General features: G+C 41.4%; 1 protein-coding gene across 2 annotated transcripts; it reads left to right on the top strand.

Annotated features, from left to right (window-relative positions):
* Window positions 1-116: 116 nt before the first annotated feature.
* Window positions 117-7,836, top strand: DYRK3 (dual specificity tyrosine phosphorylation regulated kinase 3). Of its 2 annotated transcripts, XM_075055748.1 has the most exons (3): window positions 117-314; window positions 1,071-1,186; window positions 5,261-7,836. In XM_075055748.1, exons 1-3 carry the CDS (start codon window positions 275-277, stop codon window positions 6,830-6,832), a joined length of 1,728 nt encoding a protein of 575 aa, XP_074911849.1. In that variant the 5' UTR covers window positions 117-274; the 3' UTR covers window positions 6,833-7,836. The 2 variants fall into 2 exon arrangements, with proteins under 2 accessions (XP_074911849.1, XP_074911850.1); XM_075055749.1 differs by lacking the exons at window positions 117-314; window positions 1,071-1,186 and adding an exon at window positions 3,859-4,089.
* The last annotated feature ends 3,391 nt before the right edge of the window (window positions 7,837-11,227 follow it).

Genomic DNA, 11,227 nt, shown 5'->3' with positions numbered 1-11,227 from the left:
ACGGGCGGTGAAACCCCCCCCCCCGTTCCCCTGGCCCGCTCCCTCCGAGCCGCCGCCACTACTGCGCAGGCGCCGCCCGACGGCGGGTGGGCGGGACGGACGACGTTACCGTGGCAACGGCCGGGCCAGTGGCGGGCGGGCGGGCGGCCGCAGCCTGAGGGGAGTCTTCGCCGCCCGCCGCGGCAGCGCTGGACGGCGGAACGCGGGCGGGAGGCGGCGGCGGACGGCGGTGCGGAGCCCGGCGGGGGATGGGGGCCGTCCCCCCCCCGCCACGATGCTGCTGGGCAGGAAGCCGGAGGCGCCCCTGGGGGCAGGTGAGGGGGCCGGGGCGGGAGAGAGAGAGAGAGAGAGAGGGCTGAGGCGGCCGCCGGGGCCCTCCCCGGTACGACCCGGCGACAGCCGCGGGGGTCCCGCGGGGAGCGGTGCTGAGGCCTCGGGGAGGGCCCGCGGGCGGGGGGGAAGCTCTCCCCCCCCCGGCCCCTTCCCGGTTTCTGGCGTTCGCAAACCGGCCGAGCTCCCGGTGCGGCGTCGGTCGCGTTACACGTTGCAGTTCTCGGTTCTTTAACGGTGTTTGCCAACAGTTACGGTGCGAACCGACATTTCCCCCCCCCCCCCCTTTTCCCCCCCTTTGCAGCAAATCTGCTAACGGTAATTCCCACGTATCATTTTTAAAGGATAACCTACTTTAAAGGATAGTCCTATCAAGTATTTAAGTGTATGCTCGTTTTCTGTTGTTCTCAGTGAGGCTAGTTCGGGATTATCCTACTTAAGGGAAAACGGGGAGTGTGTTGGTTAATGTTTCTGAAGGATATATTTGCAGGGCAGAAGTTGATTAAAAAAAGAGAAGCTCTAAATTAAAAGGAAAACATCACAAACTAAGATTTCCCCAGAGCTTCGCACTTTGTTGTGGTACTCAAATTTAGTTAGATTCTAAAGATCACTTAATAAATGAACGAGAACTGATGATCTTGCAGACTAAAATGTGCAAAATGAGATACGTTGCAGCGTTTGTCTGTCTGTATCAACGTGAAATGTTGTGACTAACTGGTTTGCATATGGGATGTTTCCAGCCAGGTTTGGAGATGGATTATATGACTCCTATATGAGGATAGATCAGATTAGGTACCAAGAGTCTACAAATGAAGAACACAGCCCCTCAGGACTTCCTTCCCTTGGAAGATCTAATGTGAGTATTTTAAAGTCTTCTGGGTCCTCACCTTATGTTGTGTGGCAGTGGGAACTACCAAGGAGTTGGACATCTCCCTACAAAGAATAAATTAAAAAAGTGGGACATTGCAGCTTTGTAGTAACTTATTAACATTATTGCTTTTACTAAGCATAAAAATGATGTGGTATTCTGTTCAGTGTAGAACTTGCTAGGCAGCCTCAGAAATCCTATCTTAGTATCCTCAGCTCATGTTTTAATCAAGAAAGTTATTTTACAAAAGCTTGAAGTGTTCTGTCATGTCACCTCGTATGTCAATAAGTATGTAAATCCACACATGCTTTGCTTTACCTCTTGCACGTTTCCATTTTAGTTTCCCTCATGAAAATTCCGAGAGATAAGTACTTACGAACAGCAGAAGGAGCAGTGTGGGTTTGCGTGGCTGCCAAGCATCTTACAAAAGTATCTTTCTCCTCTGAAAACTTTGGCATTATCTGCCACTTCCTTTGCTAGCAAAATAGCTCTTTATGGACTGAAGGTGTTAATGTGCTTCTTCATAAGGGCTGTGTTTCCTCAGCAGGTGTGAAGTTATGAGATCTTCCCTTAAGTTGATTCAACTGAGCAGTAGTGGTCATGTTTAGCTGTACAGTGATCTGACCATTATATGGTTTTTAAATGTGTTTTGGCTCTTGTTGAATTCTGGCAGAAGTGAAGGAGCTTGAGCTTAAAAAAACCCACTCTCTGAAAAGTGAAAATAGGTATTTCACTGAGTAAGATCCATTTGAAAATCATCACCTCGTGGGAATTTATTGTAACAGATATTAGTAATTAATTTGGTCTGTGCCATTCACTGAGCAAACTCAGTAGCGTGGGTCTGTGTTTTCCCTTTTTGGCAATATTGAGGGAGAGTAGAAGAAAGTTAGAGATTTGTTGAGTTTGAAGAGTAGTGGCTTGGATTTTTTTGCCTGGACGTGGGAACTTTTAAACTGCAGTGTTTATGTCATAGCATAACTTCAGTTGTTCATAACTGAACAGAAATCAGAAGAATGGAACTATCCAGTTAAATACAAAAATAACTTTATGAATATTTTGTTTCACTGGTGTATCTTATTCTTCGTCTGTGTTTTGTCCATCAAGACTGTTAACTTCTTAAGGCAAGATTAAGGATTATGAAATGCCTGTTTTGCCATGATGACACATCAAAAAATACAACTTCAGTGGTATCTTGCAAGCAGGAACTGAGATGAAGCATGCAAGGATGAAAATAGTGATGCTCAATTTTAATGGAATTAAGTGATATTTGGTTTCCTTCTTGCAAGATTTTTGTATTATGGTGTAAAGTTACATGAGAATTGAAGAGTTCTGATGTCTGCAGCTGTCCGTTCTTTTCATCTTAGCTATAAGAGAACATAAGTATCTCTGCTTTGAGAATACTTGCGTTTAATTCAGTTTGTTTAATGCAGTATTCAGAAAATAACTGACGTGCTTTTGCAAAACCAATTGTGTAGGAACTGTGTTAACTGTTTCCTTCTCAATTAGAATGAAGTTTTGTAAGGAAGTGAAAATCTTCAACAGGGTGCCACTTGTGTTGTCAGTCTAATTTCTTGGCTGCTAATAGCATTTTATCAATAAAACAAAACCTGTGCAGCCTGTGATTTGTGAAAGCAAGCTGTTGAAAGAAAGCTGATGATACCCAGAAGTCATCTGACTTTAAGCATAACTCTTCTGAGTTCAAGTTAAGATTGATCTATATTTGTGTCTCATCATCATGTGGCAAATGATTTTGGTAGTCCTCTAAGAATGAAAATGTAGTCCTTTACTACTGAATGGCTGTTGAGTCGCGTTTGAGATCCAAAGCCATAGTTTCTTCATTAAGAAATAGTTCCAGGATAAATGGAATAATGAATTCCTTGTTTATTTGGGGATTCAAAGGTACAAAATGTTGCTACAAACAGCAGCGCTAGCAGAGATTGCTATTGCTCCTGAATAGAGAATATTTAGATTTAGCTCTGTTTGCAAGGCTTTCACACTTCATCATGTTGCTACAATTGATGACATTCAGACTGTTAACACTGTTTTTTGGAAATCAAATACTTGAAAGAAATTGATGTAATAAGTAGCATTTCTGCAATACAGTAGCAGGTTTTGAAGTCTTGGTCCTGTAATTCATTCATCCAGCTAGAGAAGGCTGCTCCGCAGAGCCCTGCTAATACAAACTGCCACGGCAGTGTTCTGTGTCAGGGTGGCTGGCTGCAGAGGTGCAGTTGTGTCTGTTCTGAATCACAGTGATAAAAAGCTGCTTCTGTTGCGCATACAATTGAAACCCATGCAGGAACAATATCAAGTTTTGATTACAAAGGTGAAAATAAGACTTTTACTGTAGAAGGACAGGCTTGTTTTGTTTTGGTTTTCCCCCTCTCTCCTGCCCCCCCCCCCCCTTCCCCGGAAAACTTCAGAAAACAAACAAGTGTGAACCTTGTTCGGTGCATAATGTTCTCTATTTATTTGTAAACTTACTGTTTGAGTCTGTTGGACTGAATAGTCTTTTAGCCAGTTCTGAAAATATGCTATTCTTATCTCAGAGGTTCAGCCAGACTCCAAGAAAAAGGCGTTTCTTCTAAGTTACCAGGGTTGGGCTTTGTATTTTTATTTAAGACTTTCTGGAAAGGCGTGTCTCTTACAGTACACTGTATTTTGGGGTTGATAGGGTGCAGAGTAGCGGAACTTAGTAGGATATATCCGATGGCCCCTAGTCACCACTGATAAGGACTGGCTTCTGCAGGAAATGCCCATTTTTGGGGGCTTGTGAGCAAGAGCTAACATTTCAAGGCAGCACCAACAGACTCTTAAAAGAGATGTGTGTAGTTGTTTTTGGCAAGAACATTCACTTCCCTTCTTTACGGACTGTGCCGAGATGTTGGATTGTATGTAACTAAAAAGGAATTTAGTTGTATTGCTGTGGATCTGCAGGTTTATTTCTATTTTTTGTTTGATTCCTGTGTAGTTATTTTGGTTTTCAGGGATTTGGTTTGGCATGTGTCTCAAATCTTTATTTTTAGATTAAAGGACAAAATGGAAAACAGATGTTGCTACTCTAGTCGTGGCTTCTTCAGTGTTGCACAGGATAAGGCAACACCTCTCTGCTGTCTATCAGCATGGAGCGTCAGTGAGTAGAAAAGGGGAATAGCTGCTGTTCTAGTAAGGAACTGAACTGAACTCCAGGGAGTTCAGTGTTTACTAAATTGTAAAAACGACAAGCTTGAAAAATTTCACAGTGCTTTTCTCACCTGCTATGCATTCATTTCAGATGTAAATATTTTAACATAAGGCAGTAAGAGGCAGTGGTTAGAGACTACTGTCAACTAAGTTGGAGTAAGAGATATTCTCGATTATTCAGAGCTTCCAAGTCTGTCTTAAGATAGTTGTGCAGCTATCATGATTTCAAAGGGAGTTGTGGCTATGGTGGTATTTTCCCCTTCAAAGAAAAAACATTATTTTTTTTTTTAAAGTATGGTTTCTCTTGTCTTGCTCTGTCATCCTTTTGCTCCTCGTTCAGCTTGGTTACACCAGCCTTATGTCACCTGCTGTTGTTTCTTTGTCTTCCTTTGGCACACTTGTCTTTGCAATATTCCTGACACTTCTCTGCACATTCATGTGATGTTGCATGTTTTAGACAGGTGCAAGTTGCATCTGTCGTTGGTTGTGTTTGCTGCACCCACGTTTAAAGCTAAACATAGCTGTTCCCCTGGCTGTTTGCTGACTATGTGCATACTAGTAGAGATAGGTATTGTGTCCTTGTTTGAGTGTTTAACTCTCTCAGGTTTACCCTTTATGGACTTAAAAGTACACTACGTTTGTGCAAGTGCTTGTTTCAGTAAGTTGCATTCTCTTTGTGTACCCTTCTATAACTGCCCTTGTAACTTGAGTTAGTTTAGGTCCAGCATTTTATATTTGTTCCTAATAGAAATGCAAAACCTGTTGATGTTACTGTTTTTGTTTAACGTGGTATAGATTTTCTTCGCAGTCTGTGCTTTAAAAGATAAAGTAAAGCTTTTTTTTTTTTTTTTCTTTTTTCTTCTCCCCCTCCATCTGTAGGTTTCTGGCAACAAACTTGGAATGAAGGATCACCCTCTGACTGGAAGTCAGGTCAAGGTGGAGCAATTATTTGAAGACTGTGGCAACAGAAGGAGTAGCACTCTTCAGTCTGCAGGAATTACTGGTTCAGAAAGATCTCTTCCTTCCCTGACAAAAGATAAAAGTATAGAGAGCATAAGCACTTCTAAAGGTGGTGGTAGTTCCTCAAAAGCACATAAAGCCATTTCCCAAGCTCCAGAGCAAGCTGTCAAACAGTACAAACATCAGTTATCTGCTTATGAGCAGCAAGAGATATTTAATTTTTCTGAAATTTACTTTGTGGGTCCAGCTGCAAAAAAGAGGCAAGGAGTAATTGGTGGTCCCAACAATGGAGGTTATGATGATGACCAAGGCAGCTACATTCACGTGCCCCATGACCATCTTGCTTACCGGTATGAAGTACTCAAAATCATTGGCAAGGGCAGTTTTGGACAAGTTGCTAAAGTCTATGATCACAAACTCCACCAACACTTAGCCTTAAAGATGGTTCGCAATGAAAAGAGGTTCCATCGCCAAGCAGCAGAAGAAATCCGGATTCTGGAGCACCTGAAGAAGCAGGACAAAACGGGCAGTATGAATGTTATTCACATGCTGGAAAGCTTCACCTTTCGGAACCACATCTGTATGACCTTTGAACTCTTGAGTATGAACCTATATGAGCTGATTAAAAGAAATAAGTTTCAGGGCTTCAGTATCCAACTGGTACGCAAGTTTGCTCACTCTATTCTGCAGTGTTTGGATGCTCTTTATAGAAACAAAATCATACACTGTGACTTGAAGCCAGAAAATATCCTCCTAAAACAGCAAGGGAGGAGTGGAATCAAGGTTATAGATTTTGGGTCCAGCTGTTTTGAGCACCAAAGAGTCTACACATATATTCAGTCTCGATTTTATCGGGCGCCAGAGGTAATTCTGGGAAGTCGCTATGGGATGCCCATAGACATGTGGAGTTTTGGCTGTATTCTGGTGGAGCTATTGACTGGATACCCTCTTTTTCCTGGGGAGGATGAGGGAGACCAACTGGCTTGTATGATGGAACTTCTTGGAATGCCACCTCAGAAGCTTTTGGATCAATCCAAGCGAGCCAAGAACTTCATCAACTCTAAGGGTCATCCTCGCTACTGCACTGTAACTACACATGCAGATGGAAGAGTGACCCTTAATGGCAGTCGATCGCGCCGGGGTAAAATACGAGGCGCTCCAGGGAACAAAGACTGGGTGACGGCACTGAAAGGCTGTGACGATCCCTTGTTTATAGAGTTCTTAAAAGAATGTCTCAGCTGGGATCCTTCCGCACGCATGACTCCGAGTCAAGCTTTAAGGCACCCTTGGATTTGTAAACGAACGCCCAAACCACCCAGCACTGATAAAACCTCCAATAAACGGATTTCTAGCTATACAAGTTCTTTCACAGGAATAGGTTCCAAGTTGCCTCCTGTAGTTGGAGTAGCGAACAAGCTGAGGGCTAATTTAACATCTGACTCCAATGGCAGTATACCTCTATGTACTGTGCTACCCAAGCTGGTCAGCTAATAGAGAATTATGTATTTCCAGAATACATACCTTGTATTTTAATTGTTTGTTAATAATGTGTAAGGAAGTTAAATGCAGAGGTTTTTAATGGATTTACTTTTTATTAGAGGCTAAATCTTGAATATAAAAAGTTCAGTCAAAATGTACACATTTAAAGGGCTAACTTTTATCTAATTATTTCACTCACAATGTGGTGCATATTACATTACTGGGTAGGTCAGCTCAGCTGTTGAGTAAAATGACAGTTTGGCAGACGTGCTATTTAATAATGCTGTTTTAGAAATCAAACTGTTTCTTATCAGGACGGTTTAACACATTCTTTTGCTTAAGACAGCAAGGGAAATGGATTTAAAATACATATTTTCAGTTAACCTCCAACTGAACTCTTTTTATTCTGGGGAGAAATTTTACATCTATTGTCAAAAGCACAAATGTGTTAATGTAATGCATTAGGAACTTACTTGCAAATTGCTAACTTATGTTTGAAGAATTCTGCTTCTCTGCACTGCTTTTCCCTTATCTATCCCGACTGAGGTTTTTAAAAATACCATGGGATGTAGACACCAGAGGAATTTGGTGTTGAAATTTTATCATCTGAATAGTTGGGGTTTTTTTCCCAAAGGAGCACAGAAATGCCACGAAACACAGGATATATCTAAATAGAACTACTAACTTCTGTACACTTTCTATTTCCCTTAAAAGTCTATGGAAAGCTGGTAGGGGAATTCAGGATCATGACTGGTCCATCGCAAGTGTGCGCCAGTTTGTTCAGGGCTAATGAATCAATTATATGTTTCTTTGGAGCTCATTTAAAACATCAGTTCTGCCAGGTGTGTGTGTGTTTGTTTTCCCGTGTTGTTTCCAAAACAAAAATATTGAACTTAAAGAGCTGTTTTATATGTGTCTGAGATTCTGGTCATTTTAAATATTTCTTTTTTTGTGTGTAGAGTGAATTCCATTGATTGCATGGAGCTCTTTAATAAAAAGCAAACATGCCACCCCTATCAGACAAGTCAAAGTTTTTGAGGTCCAGGACTGTAACTAGAAAATGGGGGCAGGGAGGGCACGCTTAGTAATTGGAAGCATGTTCTGAGATCTAAGCATGATCTGTGAACTATCAGAAGAGACTGATAAGGTGCAAGAACTGGTGGATCCAAATCAAAATACGTTACGGGAAGAATTGCTTTATTTCTAATCGTATTCCTTCAGGTCTTTGAGAGAGAGAGAGATGCCTACGTTTTCTCATTCTTGAAACATATGAGCTTGTATTTCCTCTTTCTTTATCTTCCAAGAACATGAAAAGGTGGTGTGACCTGTAATGACAACAGCACAACTCGTTTGGGTTGTTACTTCTTGCAGCCGCATGGCCTGAGTCCATTTACAAAAACATCTGATCTCTTGCCAGGTGCCTGAACACAGTTTTAAATACAATTTAGAGCTTTTATGAACAGAAGGGTTTAAATAAAATGAGTTTCTCTGTAGCAGGTTTTTAATGTTAAAAGGAGGCGGCTCTCAGTATACAGACAAAGGAATGACCGGGGTGAATTTTAAGATAAGGTGACCACATGTTCAATACAAGACCCTCCCTCTGAGAAGATGGGGCTGCATTTTCTCTTCTGCTCTATTTAATTACAGCACTGGTGGAATGCTGGGTGGAGGCCTGTATAAAAAGTCAAAAAAGACAGAGCCAAAGCTCCAGACTTTCCAGGACTGTTGTTTAAACTGAGGTTCTCGTGTATGTAGCTTTTCTGAGTACTTTTGTTTTATAAGTGTAAATTCAATAAGCTTAGTTATAACATTAAAATAACAGTCTAGCCTTTATCCATTCAGCTACAAATAATACCAGCGTGTATGGTATGTTCATAGTTCACTTCATAATGATGCATGACTGGTATTTTTTTTTATTTTGCTTGGCTGAGTGGAGTTTTATTTGAATGGAGAATCAGGGAAGTGGATTTTGGGGGTAAGTGGCAGAAGACACCATTGATTTTTGTAGAATCTCTAATAGATGTGGCACATTTTCAGAAGCCAGAAACATTCTTCTTCCTCCTCTGCTCTTTATGCATTTTTTTGCAAAATACACCTGGTGAGCAAGGAGAAAGGAACCTTTCAGGAGCAATAGGTTGTTAGGGAAAGATGCATAGAAAAGCACTTTATAGAGAGACCGTAAAGTGATGGTAGTGTCTGGAGCCTGGCAGAAGACAGTGGAGTGTTGGTGTGCTAGGAGCTGTACAAACAGGTTTTCTCATAGGAACACAGAGCAGTATCTTGGTTCTAAACCACTTTCATCTATAAACTGCCAAATGTAGAATAATCATTCTCCTGTGACTTCTGGGAACTGGTTACTATGAGGTAACTTCTAATGTAACAGCCTCTGGTGTACAGACAGTAATCTCACTTAAGGCTTGTGCTGTAAAACTGCAGATAAAGTAATTAGCTGGCAAGAACATTGCTTTTTATCTAGAAAATGTGTTCAGCGTGACCTGACTGCACAAGGTGCCTGTTATAAGTTCTGTATGTTTAAGATTGGATCTTATTTACTTGGGACTACTACATTTTAAAATGAAGTGCACAGTTAACTGTCTTGCTAATTTGGGGCTCTTGTCCATACAGCCATAATAGGTGAGATGGAAAAGGAAGCAGCCTCAGCAGATTTTTGCTATATTGAAAAGGACTTCTTTGTAACCCAGGGAATGCAGCTGAGAATCTTTTGGTCTTGTTTGCAATTACTAAGCCCTATTTTCTTTTTTATAAAATGTTTGCTTTCAGCGAATAGTGTGACATGGTATTCCCAAACTGGGAGAGCCCTCCAAGTGAGCTAATAAATATAATATCTGGGAGAGAGCTGAGGAATTGTCCCTGTAAGCACTTAAGTTGTTGAGTTCCCTGTGAATTAGCATAGGAGTTGCCCACAGCCATGTGTGGAGGGTTGGACCACGGGCTGCGTCCTTGGACAATGTCATCTATAACGGGTGGTCGTGGTCACAGTGGCTATGTTCAGCGAGATGCAGTCAAATCCCAAAGTCACACTTCGTTTTTTGGAAAGCTAAACACTAGCGAGGTCTGAAATCTCCACAAGTCCATCATTTTCATTAGTTGTGATACTGGTTAGTAGTATAAAACTAAACTTAACTTGTCTAAATAGATTAACAGAACAGCTTTTATTTTTGCAGTAACTCTTTGCTTTGCAAGTTTGTTAATCTGCCAGCACTAGTGAGGTTCCACTGAACTTCAATCACATTCTTCTAGGAAGGTGGCACAAAACAAATGCAAATTACTTGGGTTTACAGCAAAACAGACATCGTATTTATAAAAGTCACGCAAACTTGTTTTAAAATGTTTCTTATAACATTCCTTCTGTTTTACCACACTGCTAGTCTCTGTATTGTAAATAACATGCTCTGTTTATTGTCTGCATTTTTAGCTGCTTGGTTTAGCAATATTTTTATATAAACGAATGACAAGGCATGAGCATCACATCTGACAGATACACCTTGCTTTTACACTGGGGTCCAAATGTTATCTGCCTGTCCAAGTTGCAGGGAGAAACTTGTTCTTATTTGACTCAGTGGGACAGTGAAATATTCTTCTTCCCGGCAGAACATGGTACCACAGGCAAACACCCACCCAGGCTGCCTTTAGTTTTTTGCTGGTTTGGTCTTACTAATGCCAGCTGCTGAATGGGAAGCTTGTTTCACAACAGTGACCTGATTCTAGAGATCTTCTGCGTACAACAGATACTCTTCACTAGAGTTTTTTGTCCTTCCCATACAGCTTGAATAGGAACTCTAGTTGTCTGGGGACCTAAGAATTCACAGCGGACTAACCGGAAAGCTTTAAGGTGACTTTTGTGGAAGAGTGAGTGTGTTGCTCCATCTGAAATTGCTTACAATCGTTGTGACCTGTTAGGGCTTTCATGCAGTTGAAAACTTTTAAGCAGCAATTTATCAGTAGAGGTTCTTTGCAATGGCCATCCTCTTTAAAACTACCTCCAAAATAAACCTAGGGTCCTTTTTAAAGGGATATTCACTGCAGACTACAGCTCTTCTGTTTTTCTCTTGTTTAACACTAATAGCTGTTTTGGCTGTGAAACATATACATGATGATCTCAGCAATGTCTTACTAATCCTAGCCATACAAGCAAAAGGCTGATTCTGCACCCAGAGATCTCTGCTGAAATGATTGATACAAATCCCCTGCTTGCCAAAGTTTAATACTGTTGTGGAAGTAGAGAGCCCAAATAATATGGAAAGATCTGCGGTACTTCTCTGCAGTACCCAGCTGAGATTCAAAACAAACTGTGCTGAAAGACTTCAATGAAAAAACCTGTAGCTTTTGCATGTGTTGAGCACTTGGAGCTGTGGGTACTTGACAGTTTTGAAAATTGGACATAAT

This window comes from Buteo buteo, chromosome 23 (assembly GCF_964188355.1).
Source record: "Buteo buteo chromosome 23, bButBut1.hap1.1, whole genome shotgun sequence".
In the NCBI taxonomy this organism is placed as follows: domain Eukaryota; kingdom Metazoa; phylum Chordata; class Aves; order Accipitriformes; family Accipitridae; genus Buteo; species Buteo buteo.
The sequence above is the reverse complement of the archived record's forward strand: the minus strand, read 5'-3'. Positions and strand labels throughout refer to the sequence as shown.